The sequence below is a fragment of the Tasmannia lanceolata genome, unplaced genomic scaffold, assembly GCF_043159265.1.
Source record: "Tasmannia lanceolata isolate RefF3 unplaced genomic scaffold, GAP_Taslan_0.1 ptg000018l, whole genome shotgun sequence".
In the NCBI taxonomy this organism is placed as follows: Eukaryota; Viridiplantae; Streptophyta; class Magnoliopsida; order Canellales; family Winteraceae; genus Tasmannia; species Tasmannia lanceolata.
Genome location: NW_027518695.1, coordinates 22646082 through 22659776, shown reverse-complemented (window position 1 = coordinate 22659776; position 13695 = coordinate 22646082). Strand labels below are relative to the sequence as shown.

The 13695-nt window shown below is 40.2% G+C and overlaps 1 protein-coding gene across 1 annotated transcript in view; it reads left to right on the top strand.

The window, feature by feature from the left end:
• LOC143851302 (pyrophosphate--fructose 6-phosphate 1-phosphotransferase subunit beta-like) overlaps nt 1–12775 on the top strand; it is a 32563-nt gene extending 19788 nt beyond the window's left edge. The window contains exons 14-16 of the mRNA XM_077360682.1: nt 12012–12056; nt 12209–12277; nt 12405–12775. Of these exons, the coding sequence (XP_077216797.1) occupies nt 12012–12056; nt 12209–12277; nt 12405–12481 (191 nt within the window). The 3' untranslated portion in view covers nt 12482–12775. The remainder of the gene's footprint in view (nt 1–12011; nt 12057–12208; nt 12278–12404) is intronic.
• The last annotated feature ends 920 nt before the right edge of the window (nt 12776–13695 follow it).

The following is a 13695-nucleotide window of genomic DNA, read 5'->3' as shown; positions in this document are numbered from 1 at the left end:
ATGAAATCATGTTAGTGAAGGCGGACTAACAAGCAACACAAGCTTAATGGGTGATTGTGTGCTACCTTGAAGCTAAATAAGCCTTGGTGAAACACAATCGATGCAAAGAAAACAACAACCTCAAATCTTCATATTACCCTTAGTTACAACCTTTCTTACGTGGATTCTTCTAAATGGGCAAATTCCTGTGTCAGACACGTGTTTGATTATGACACTTCATGGTTCGGTGCCCACTAGATCTCTTCTATCTATTATTTTCTAAATACTGATACTGGCAACACAAATTCGACAAACACAATTATCCATGCCATATTGGGCACCATAATTAGTTTACTATCGTGTTAGTCTGTTAGTCATTAACATTGAGCCTAGTACAATTACATGGATATAAACTTCCATGTATATGTGCTCATGTCATGAAATCATATGGGCCGTTTCATGAATGAAAACTGATCTCCCATTTCCATGCAACACTGGTTGGTGAAAGATTTGCCCAATGCCCAATTTGCTATGATAGGTGCCATTGTGCTATAACCAGTGTTCTAAAAAGCGTTGGGCGGCTGACTGACCTCCCAGCGCCCAGGCCGCCCAGGCGTTTTTAGGCGTTTTTCATTTTTTTTAGATATTAATATATTTTCATAATATCTTGCATTTTTTTATATAAAATATAAATACTTGAATACATAACAATCCAAACCATTTTATGCATAAGCACTAAACATTAAATAATAACAAAAAGTCAAAAACATAATAAGAAATTAAGCATAAAGTACTTAATAATTTAAGTATTTAACAATACAACACAAATCCATGACCAAAAAAAGATTAAAATCCAAGCACTTCTTCAGTCTCCACCAATCATTGTCCTCTCCCTCTAAGACTAAGACTCTATCTTCATCTGAGTCTTCAAACCCGCTCAGGCCCACGCTCAGCGCCGCCGCATCGACTGGGCGGTCGCCTCATCGCCTGGGCGGCCGCCTAATAAAGCCCAGGCGGTGAGACCGCTTTTTTAAACGCCCAGGGCCTGGGCGGGGCATTTTTTCTGCGCCCAGCGCCTAGGCGGCCTGGACGGCCGCCTTTTAGAACATAGGCTATAACCAAGGTTTTAGGTTTTGATTTTCGAAGGAACGCAATGCGCATCCTTTTTAGGAAAAATCCATATCAAACCTTGCCATCTTCTCTTAGATTGTCTCTTTATCTGCTTCTTGGGTGAGCTGCTCGCCTGCCTTCAGTCTTTATTCCATCTCTGACATTAGAAGGTCCTGGAAAGAACTATGAGGCATAAGGGAGAAGCGGCAGCAAGCTTCTCCTAGCTGGGCTTCCCCTGAGTCAGGTTGGCTCATGATGAACTTTGATGGATCTAGCTTGGGGAATCCTGGCCCGGCAGGGATTGGTGGCCTTTTGAGAGACGAGATCATTTCCACTCGGTTGGATTTTTCGTGCCTTATTAGCTTTAAAGATTCTAATGAAGGGCAGGGATTGGTGGCCTTTTGAGAGATGAGATCATTTCCACTCGGTTGGTTTTTTCGGGCCCTTATTGGCTTTAAAGATTTTAATGAAGCAGAAGTTCAAGTGGTACTTCAAGGCATACAGTTGGTGGATAGGCAGGATCTTGCTCACCTTATCATTGAAGGAGACTCATTCAATATAATAAGGTGGTTGTCTGGTTCTTCTGCTCCCCTTGGAGATTTTTGGCGTTCTTTGATGAGATCAAGGATTGGATTGATGGTTTCAATGCCAAATTTCTGCATGTCAAGAGAACCGCTAATAGTGAGGCGGATCAACTTGCTAGGGCTGGGGTCAATCGGAATAGTCTAGTGACTTTTGACTTTTCTTTTCCCGTGACTCTTTATCGTTCATTGTAATTGATAGGGTGTGGTGTGCTTTTTCTTATTGTAATCCTAGTCTCGACCTTCTTGGTTGGGCTCCTTCTAATCTTAATAAAATAGTATAATTTTCAAAAAGAAGAAAGGTTTTGATTTTAGAAATGTAAGGAAACATATGATGGACGTTTAAGATAAAATTTTAGTAAGTGCTAGAATAAGCACAAATACATACTCAAAAATCATCTCATAAGCGGGGGCGGGGGGAAAGTTGGGTGGCAAAGAGTGTGGAATAGTTTCATTTCGAGATACGACTAGGATCTGGGGGAAACATTTGGGAGTCACTCTCTAAGCTGACAAAAGTCCAAAAATCACTAAAAATAAGAAAAAATTAAATACATTTAATAAACTTAAAAAGAAATGTACTTGAACATATGTAAATTAATCTTCACGGCTTTTGCCAATTCGTTGTATGTTAAATGTAAATGATGTTTCTACAAATCACTAAAAATAGGAAAAAATTAAATACATTTAATAAACTTAAAAAGAAATGTACTTGAACATATGTAAATTAATCTTCACGGCTTTTGCCAATTCGTTGTATGTTAAATGTAAATGATGTTTCTACATATTAGTTAAAAAAAGGAAATGCTTAAGACAGTAAAAATTAATTTATCATTACGAATCATCCCTATTTGTATCATTGATTGATGGATCTTATGCTATGAAGCACGGGTACGCGGGTACGCGATTTTCCAAAAATCCGGGTGCGGGTACGTTCGGGTACACTGAATATAATATATTTTAATATTTTATTATATATTTATAAAAATTACAAAAAATTAAAAAAACAATAGGAGAGCAATCAAATAACAATAACATCACCAAAATGGAAAATTCTACTACTATTCATTTCAGAAGTGATTAAATTGCAAATTGTTCCATATTTCATCGTAAGATTCATAACTTTTTTTTTGAAATGAAGAGATTCATAACATAAATCACCAAAATACAAAATACATCATTCTTCATGAGAAAATAAGTCAGTCGCCTCATTTCCAATGGCGTCCTAAATATCGTCCGTCAAAACATTGGACTTCAACTCCGGCTCGTCCAAGGAAAGACTAGCAACTTCAAGTACCCCAATATCCACGAAAGAATCAAAAGTATCTCCACCTATGTCCCACATTTTCGTCTCTCCTTGATTATATTGTGGAGATCGTCTTGAAAGAAGGCGAAGATTGCTAGGTTTTGAGCTCTTTGTGAAGTTATCTAGTTCCTCTTGAGGGAATGCACAAAAGAGTAAGTGCTCCAATTCCTCTCGGCACAAGATGAAGACGAAGGTTGCATACGAAGCTTCAATGCTATGCTTTGAAGCATAGGAGCACATGTACCATGGATGGCCCACCATTCATGAGGCTTGAGAGTGAATCTTTCACTGATGGAATCAACGTCATTGAACACTTCGGACTTCATAGAGAATTGTGCAAACTCCACATTAGCCCTCGTGCGATCCTTGGAATTGGGGAAGTACCTTTTGAAGTGCTTTCCCTCTCCATATAAACTTCTGCATCCTTATGTGGAGGCACCTACTTGAATCCTCACTAAGCCATTGTTCACTATAATACCTTTAAGAAAGAAAATATTAATTTAGTTTCAAGTTCTAACTTTCAAGTTAAAAGTAAGAAATAAACATAGATAGCTACAAATCAAAATAAATTTAAAGTTTAAGTCACCTAACCTTGGATTCAATGAATGAGCCAAGCAATGGAGTGGAGTGTTGCTCTTGGTCCAACGATCAACAAGAATGGAATGCTGTGCACCACGTCATAAAGGGTCGAGTCATCTTCTTTCCTATTTCCTTCCTATAAATCGCTGCCTTCACTTTCTTTACCATGGTGTCCCACAAATCATAAACCAAATGAAGGCAAGGTATATCCGTGTCACACTTTCTAAGCATGTCATAGATGGGGGATGTAAATGAGTATGTAGTCGATGGAATCCCACCATATGTCATCTAACACCTTCTCTTTCACATACCTTGCTTTCCCCACATCATCCTCCCTATAACAGCTCCATTTGTCACTAATCACCATGGTTTGAAGACATTGCTTTAAGAGTTGAATCTCTTGAGCATGACAATAGCACTCATGAATCGTGTCTCTGCCACGGAAAGCAACTTCAAACTATTGAACTCGTTGAATATGACTAATCTCATGGAATGATTCATTATGAAATTCATAATAAGCATAACATCTCCCGAAACATCCGTCATCCAACTACATTCTCCATATGTATCTTGGTTTGTTTCCACATTCTTTGCCCACATATGTTCTTCAAAGCAAGGTTGAGGGTGTGTACCACGCATGGAGTCCAAAAGATAGAAGGAAATTGTGCCTCAATAAGTTGTCTGGCCGCCTTGTAATTTGCGGCGTTGTTGGTAATTACTTGCACAACTTTTTCATGCTCAACCTCTATAATTACCTCCTTCAACAAGTTGGCAATGAAATGCTTGTCCTTTGTCTCCCCCGAACAATCTATTGCCTTGAGAAACATAGGCCTATCCTCGGTTACCTCCATGAAGTTAATGAAATGCCTCATTTGTGAGTCGCTCCATCCATCACTAACGATGCTCATCCCTTTATCCTTCCATGTATCTCTAAGGGGTTGCAACAACCTATCAACATTTGCCCTCTCTCTTTGTAGTAGAGTCGTCCTTAGCAAATTATATCCTGGAGGCAAATAACCGGAAAGGGCATTATTGGCGGTAAACGAGTATGAACTCGCGTAGTGTGGGTTCCTTGCTAAGTGAAATGGCAACACACAGGAGTAAAACATCCGAGCAATCTCGGCATGTAGTCGATCGCGGGCCGCCATATTGAATTCCTTTTCAATAGCACTCACACTCCCACTTGGACCACTTGTCTTCCTCCTCTTTAGATCAAAACTTGGAGGGGCAAACATACTACTCGTGCAACCCTATGATCCACTACTCGATGAGATGGATGTCGGCAATGGCACTCTCTTGGGAGCATTTTACTTCATGCGCTCTTTGCATTCTTCCTCAAACCTTTGCATTGCAAGTAGATCACTTGCTTTCACTTTAGGACATGGTCCGATTCCTTGTCCCGCTATCTTCAACAAGTGTGCCCTAACCCTTGTGTAAGAGCTACTGAAACTCTTACTACAAAAATTGCATTGCCACCTCACATTCCCTCCACCCTTAGGATCTTTATCAAATCTAGAGACATGCTTCCATAAAGGCTTCGACAAATCTTCATCGGTAGAAGACGTATGTGCGGCAGCCGCGGCACTACTAGTACTGAATGAAGACATTCTAAAATCTATTAAACAACAAGAACAATTTTAGCACGCAACGTTGCAACCCAACAAAACAAGGTTAGAAGGCAACAATATATACATATCTGTGTGTGTAAAGTGAACATAGCATAAATCACTAAATGTAATGAGCCCCAAATAGATTTTTGGACTCAAAATTAAATAGAACAGGGCCTAAACTGAACAAGTGAACAGGGCCTAAACTGAACAGGGCATAAATCAGTAAATGTAATGAGCCCCAGACAGATTATTTGACTAAAAAATAAACAAAATTTTGAATCCAATAATCAGTTTTGGACTCTTAACACTCAACATCAACAGTTATTGCATTTAAACAGATTATTGCAGTATTCCAACAGATTATTGGACTCAAAAAATGTATTGCAGAATTATTGCAGAATTCCAACAGATTATTGCACAAACAATTGCATTTAATCCCTCTTTGTTTTGGATTTTGAGAACAGATTGTGAGTATGAAGCTGATTCTTGGACTCAAAATTCATCTCAACAGATTGTGAGTCCAATAATCAGCTTTTGACTCACAATCTCTTCTCAAAATAAAAAACAAACGGGGCACAATGTCACTTTCAGTCCAATAATCAGTTGTGGACTGAAAAAAATAGGGACAGAGAGAAAGAGAGAGAGAGGTTGGAGAGAGAGAGGGGGTCGGAGAGAGAGAGAGAGAGAGAGAGAGAGAGAGAGAGAGAAACATCACACAGAGAGAGAGAGAGAGAGAGAGAGAGAGAGAGAGAGAGAGGTGAGAGAGAGAGAATGGTACCTTTTTTCCGTCGCCGGAGGGGAGGGGATCACCAGAGAAGAAGAGGGTTTTAGGGTTAGGGATTTAGAGGAGAGAGTTTGAGAGAGAGAGAGAGAGAAGGGGGGGGGGGGAATCGGGGGTTCTTTTCCCCCTTTTATTCCGTAAACACCCCACCCCCCCCCCCCCCCCCCCCAATAATTTGTTAATCACCCCCAACTAACCATTTTTTTTTTTTTTAAAGTAAAAACGTGTCGGATACGCGTGGGTGCCCACTCGCGACGCATCCGACACGCACCCGAATCGCATAACTTTTTTTTTTCTTAATAAGTGGGGTGCATACCCAACCCGTCCCCGAACATACCCACACCCCATACGTGTCGGGTACGGGAGCCTCGGGAGAGTACCCGTGCTTCCTAGATCTTATGCGCAAGGTTGAAAATTTTCGGTTTCAGTTTCAATTTCGGTCGGCATGGATATGGAAACGTTTCAGTTTGGTTGAAAATTTCGATGGAAATCCTGTAAAATCACGGAGACGTAGGATGAAATTTCAGGGAATGCTAGAATAAGCACTCAAAAACCGTCACATGAGCAAAAAAAATCCATAATGGTTTAATAATATCGAAGACCTATGGACATGTGTTGTCGTGCACGCTTGATAATTCAGTACATATCACATGTCACATGTAATTCATGACTTTTTATACATAATACATACACCACATTTCACATATTGGTGTAGTATACCACTATAAAAATGTAAATGATATCAGCACAACCATGTTTTAATATTTGCTCAAATACAGCTTTGTTTTTTCTTTTTAATTGGCTCGTGAGAGCTTTTTGGGAAATGTAATAACCTTTTGACAGCTCTTTAAATACTAAAAGACAAGATGGTTAGTGAAAATATCAAAACATGGTTGTGCTGATATCATTTCAACTCAACTCAACTCAACTCAACAAAGCCTTTGTCTCAAACTAGTTGGGGTCGGCTGTGCTGATATCATTTCCCTAAATATAAATGTGTAACACATATCGGTATAGTATACCTATAATTGCAGTTCATATAAATATAATTATGTAACATGTATTGGTATATTATACAACTAATGCACTTAGGGGCCGTTTGGATATGCGGATTTTAGAATCCAGGTTTTTAGTTTGAAAACAGTGTAAAAGAGGGTTCATGATCAAGCTGCTGCTGCTGTCCTGGCAGCGTTTCTTGGATTTTAAGTAAGAAAACCAGGTTTTAGAAATCTCTCCTGCATCCTGAGATTTCTAAAACCTGAGAAAATGGAAGGATCTGCTACTCTCTTGTTGTCGGAAAGAAGGGCAAGAAGTCAAAAACGACGGTTGGTCCGCTTCTTCTCTTGTCTCTTAACTACAGTTTTGAAGAAATCCCGGATTCTAAAATCTGCGTATCCAAACGGCTACGCGGATTTTAGAATCCATGTTTTTAGTTTGAAAACAGTGTAAAAGAGGGTTCATGATCTGGCTGCTGTATGTTGTCTTGGCAGCGTTTCTTGGATTTTAAGTAAGAAAACCAGGTTTTAGAAATCTCATGATGGGGGAGAGGTTTTTAAAACCTGCTTTTCTACTTAAAATCCAAGAAACGTTGCCAGGACAGCATGCAGCAGTTGATCATGAACCATCTTTTACACTGTTTTCAAACTAAAAACCTGGATTCAAAAATCCGCGTATCCCAACGGCCCCTTATGGTTTTGGTTTCGTTATGCGTTTCGGCTTCTGTATCATTGCAGTGGGGATGGAAGCGGAACATTTCGGTCGTTCAGTGCTTATTTCGGAGGAATTTTAAAACCATGCTTATGTCAAACGCGTGCATCTATGATGATTCTTACAGATTTTGAAGAAACAGAAATGGTAGAAACATTTGGGAGTCATTCCCTTCACTGAAAAAGTCCGAAGAACTAAAAACAGGAAAATTCGAATCTATAAGATAAACGTTGTATTTAACAGAACTTCTAGTGACTATTGCCGTCATGAATTTGTTGTATGCAGCATTCATTAAAACTTAGGCCATGTCGAGCAGCCATGAATTGTTTTCCATGATAAATCGGTGGCTCCAAGTGGTGAAAGAGGCGTAGGGCAGTGGGAGAAGGAGAGGAATTTGAGAAGGCACGTTTGAGATGCGCTTGAGAAGTGGCCAAAAATCAAGAAAAAGTCTGCTATTTTGAGTAGAGTTTTTTGTTTCCTGATTTTTAGCCCTTCTCATCACTTGGAGACACTAGTTTGTTGATTTTTGTTTCCTGATTTTTAGCCACTTCACCCTTATCTCCACTCAAAGACACCGATTTATCGTGAAAAAAAATTCATGGTAGCCAAACGTGCCCTTAGTGTTGTTTTCGTTATATGTAGGTTTCCATCTGAAGTTTTTCAAATCAACATCACACTATTAAATCTTAATCAATTTAACTATTCGACATCGTAGATGCATGGATCTGGTGCCAAATCCAAGCACTATGTTTAAGAAAAAAGAAGAAAAAGAAAAAACATTTAAAACTAATTATTACTAATCATCCAATGATCGGCTGAATGCATCTAATGTCAAATCCAAAGCACATATGACGATTCTTACATGTTATTAAAAAAAATAAAAATTATAATATACAGTTAATACAGTAAAGAATAGTGACAATGATCCGCTGATCGTATGATGCATTGAGATATATGACTCCTATTTTCTTACCTCACAGGGGAAAAATATGTGTAATTCATTAAAAATACAAAAATACTACCAATCTATCACTAGTTACCATTAATTAAATAACTGGAAATTGTCAAGAAGATGCACTGCAAATGCAAAGTTTTTAATGCATAACTGGAAGTTGCCTTAATTTTTTACCAACAATTTTGTTCTTGTCCTTAATTTTGTCTTAAAGTGTTACCAGAAATCCTATACTTCTCTACTCAACCCATTAGATAAACTAACGTAAATCCATTAATATGTAACTCTTTTAAGTGAACATAAAACTCTGCCATACCATTTCCAAGTGTTTTGTGATTCATATAGAAATTCTCTCATAAGATTCAAGTTGAATTAGGGATGATTTTATCACAAATTCAACTAGCATAGTGGGATTTGGATCTTAGGTTGTATTGTCCTATCAATACTGGGCAAATTCACGAAGCTTGGATGATCATAGTTCGTGATTACCAGAGTTGTATTTATTTGGATTACAGAAATCAATGGAGCTGCTTCAGAATAGTATCCCTAGTTAAATGCTTTTATTTCTTTGGTGGGTATTTATCTTTGGAATAGGCAGCAACACCCTATTACTTAAATCAAGTTCAAAGCCCCATAGTTTGTCTGTCGGCAGCTGAATATTTCGACCAGCGTGAGAGAGGGTGGAATTTATGAAAACTTTGCATTTGCGTATTTAGATGTGTCCTTAAGTTTATTTATTGTTCTGTAACTGTAGTCCAGACAATTCGAGTAATTGATTTATTCATCATGTAGGGAATTTAACCGCGTAGAAATCACCCCTAAAAGCTACCCGTTAGAGAGAGGGTGCCCATTCCCTTTAAAGCCATCCCCATCCATTTCATTTATCTGATGTGGGACTATTTGCTTTTGCGTGGAACCCCAACAACCTCCCCCTCCACACGGCGGCAATGTGGGGACCACGAGTACTACATCGGGGTTTCCGAAATCTTCCCCGAGGGACATTTCCGCCCTCAGAGGCAAATCGGGTTTACCATGCCCTGAGCTATGATGCCATTTGTTGGGAATCTATCCGGGTAGAACTCACCCCTAAAAGCTAGCCCTTAAAGGGAGGGTGCCCATTCCCTTATAACCCATCTAGATCCACTAGCCATTAGAGGGAGGGTGCCCATTCCCTTATAACCCATCCCCATCCAATTCACTTATCCAATGTGGGACTATTTTACCCTATGGCAGATGAGGGTGAAGGACATCCTAGTTCAACAGGGATTTGTTAAGGCGTTGAAGGGTAAGGATGGGAAGCCGGAGAAGATGACGGATGTCGAGTGGGAAGACTTTGAGTCGAGCACGATTCGACTATGTTTGGCATATAGCGTTTAACGTTATGGAAGAAGATGCGCCTAAATTATGGGAGAAGTTGGAAAAGCTTTATGTGTCAAAAAGCTTGGCCAACCGGTTGTATCTGAAGCGGCATTGTACGGGCTGAAGATGCAGGAAGGGGAGAATCTTTTAGAAGATATCACGGTGTTCAACAGACTTGTGGATCGGCTCCACAAGGTTGACGAAAAGTTGAAGGAAGAAGACAAGGCCCTTATGCTTCTTACTTCGCTTCCTGATTCGTATGACAACCTGGTGACGACTTTATTGTATGGTATGGATACGATAAAGTTGGAGGGAGTCACAGTGTCGCTCTTATCGAATGAGATGCGGAAGAAACCCGTTCTTGGTGGTAGTGAAGAGCATGAGTTGGTTGTTCATGGTGGGAATCAAAGAGGAAGGTCATCTGACAGGGGATCCAGAAAAGGCAAATCAAGATTCAGGGTCGGCGGAAAGGGCATTCAATGTTACCATTGCAAGGAATCTGGGTCTGGCCACATCAAGCGGGATTCTCCGAAGCGAGCTGGCGAGGAGGACAATGGTGCTACGAATGCTGTGGTGTCGGTAACAGATGAACAGGGCGAAGTGATTGGATATATGCTCACAGTCTCCACATGTAATCACACTTCTCCTCATGATGAGTGGATTCTAGATTCAGGGTGCTCTATTCATATTTCTAGGAGAGAATATTTTGATACGCTCTAGGAGACAAGGGCAAGGGTAGTGTCCTTGGGTGACTGGTCTGCTTGTGACGGCACGGGAGTTGGGACGGTGAAGATCAGTCTTGTTCGATGGAGTGGTTCGTACTTTGGATGGGGTGGCGTATGTCCCAAAGATGCAAAGGAATCTAGCCTCTCTTGGCCGGTTGGACTCCAGGGGTTGTAGGCATTCAGCTGCAGGTGGAGCCATTAAAATCACATGCGACTGTATGGTTCTAATGAAAAGCAGGAAGTGGGGCGGATAATATCGTCTGGTCGGGGACACGGTGACTAGTGATCCTAAGATCTCGATGGCGAGATGGAAACAGAGTGGAAGTGCGTGCATGCGTAAGGTCTCTTTCACAGTGGGTGCAGATATAGGTTTCCAGGTTGTAGACGATGGTGAGAAGGTGATAGTACCTGCGTTGGGAGGATGGATCAAGATCCCTCTCCAAGGTTGACTGGGTGAGTCAACGGATTGGCAGCTACACATGTTCATTGGCCATGTTGATCGAATCGGGAGGAGTCAGAACCAAGATGATTCGATGGTATGTAGCTAGTACTTCAGAAGGCCAATGGTGGTTTGCGGAGATAGTGGAACAGTGGCGACATCAACAGAAAATCTTCAAGTGGATGGGAAATAAGCTAAGGTGGAGATTGCTTGGAAAGTTGACTTATTTCCACGGTAGTGTGGGAAGGCAAGAAGCCAAAATCAGAAAGTTGGTTTCTTGAGGTTACTTTGGAAAGTAATTTATAAAAGGCCATTGTACACACGATATGTTTGTTGCGGCAAGGTCTTGGCCGTGAGGTGTGTTTTCTACCTTAATGGTTAGAGTAAGGAGAGAGAAAAAGAGGAGAGAGAGGCAGAAGTGGGCATCTTCCTCGGGTTTTTCTCTTGGGTTTCTGTTGGGCTTTTTTCTCTGGTTATCTCTTGTGTACGGTCTTGGGTTGACGAGCAAGGAAACGGTTGCTGGGTTGGGGTTTGGGTTTAAATCAATTGTAATCCTTGTATATTGTTTTCTCACAGAGGAAGATCGTGTTTCTCGTCTGTGGACGTAGGCTTGGCCGAACCACGTAAAATCTTGGTGTTCATCTTGTGGCTTGTTTGTTACTTTTTCCGTTTAATTTGTGCACGATCGGATTGATTTGCCTGGCGGTTTTTCTCAACACATCATCTTGTCGAAAGTGTTTTTTTAGGTGACCTAAATTTCATGTTGGTTTGTTGGTATTATGTTTACAGGTTAATTTTTATAATTTAGTTCTCTTGTGAGCTCGTCAGTCTCTGTTTTTCCAAAATCCATATCAGTCCCAATTTCATTGTTATATTTGTTTTTCAGGTAAATTCAAGCCGGTGATCAAGAAGGCAATGGTGGAGCTAGAAGGTGATTGTGGTTTTTGCATATTATCCATTGACAATTTGACATTCCTGTGTCTTGCCTTGTCTTTTTTTCATTTTATATACTAGACTGCAATGGTTCAGTGCTAAAAAACTGGGCCAATTTCAGCAAAGTATTTATGATGATGAAAGTTTCAGGTGCACCATTCAGAAAATTTGCATCCATGCGAGACGAGTGGGCCCTTAAGAATCGATACATCAGTCCTGGTATGTATCTTTTCTTCTATGTACTGCATCTACCACTCGAAAAAAAAAAATGTATTTTGTATGTTCATTCTTTCCTATCGTGCTGAATCTCACTTCAATTTCACTTATGATGATGAATATTGAACAGGTCCTATTCAGTTTCATGGCCCTGCGTCCGGTGACATCAATCATACTCTACTGCTGGAACTTGGAGCCCAAGCTTAGGGTTTATTGGATCTTCATTTTCTCGTTTGCGAGAAGAAAAATAAATGACCGGATCAGGCATGCATTTGATTTTCTTGTTTAGGTTTTTGCTCAAAATCAAGAAGTTTGAGTTCCCTGTTGCATCAGTGAATGGATAGTTCTATATGGATAGTTTTGTCACAATTTCCTCTATTCTTAGTTAGATTTATGCTCCAAGTACATGGCATTTTAGGGGATGATTGATGAAGCATTTTCTGAGTTTGGCTAGATTTGCTGCAAGTTGAGATTTAATTTCAGAAAGAAGTTAAGCTTTAATCTTTTCACAGTAAATTTTCTATGTTAGGGTTTGAGCTGGTCTTTAGAAGGCTAATATTGGCAAAACCAAAATCAAGGCTATTTAAGAATAGTTTTTAAAGGAAATTGATATTTCCACCCCTTATACAGAGACACCCCTCCAACTTTCTGACATTTTCAACTCTAACCCTGACTTTTAAAAGTCAGCAACTACACCCCCTGAGGTTTCAATTTGTATAAGGTAGACCTAGTTGACGGTTCGCCCACATATTGAAGGGTTAGGATGAGGAGCTGCTTCAAACTCATGTGGCCCACATTTTTGGGGTGATCCAAAGCATTCATTTCGAAGGCCCTTCCATAGATAGGGTGTGTACCAAAAATCAGCCCTATAGGATCATCCTAACCCAATCAAAGGTGGAGGGGAAAATGGACAGACACTGTTTCTGACCATTTTTTCCCTCCACAAATGGCAGGGTTAGGATGATCCTAAAGAGCTCATTTTTGGTACAAACCCTATCCATGGAAGGGCCTTCCAAATGAATGCTTTGGATCACACCAAAAATGTGGGGCCACATGAGTTTTTGAAGCAGCTGCTCAGATAAGCTATCTGAGCAGTTGCGCAGGAGCACTTCTCTCTCTCTCTCTCTATCTGAGCTGGCGCCATGGATGGACTGAAGATTATTTTGTTCCAATTGTGAGTGTGTTTTATGTTAGAGAGCTAGTCTGTTTGGGAGCTTGTACTATCACAGAGGGATGTCAAATAATAGAATCATTCCATGATGAAAATAGAATAACCATCCATTTTGTGTGCATAGTGTGCGAGATTGGGAGTTCATTTGTGTTAACTAAAGTTGAGGATTAGAAAGTTGGGAATTCATTGTATCGGTTAACTAAAGTTGAATGCTAACAATACGCTGTGAAAGGTTTAACTAGGTGAAACC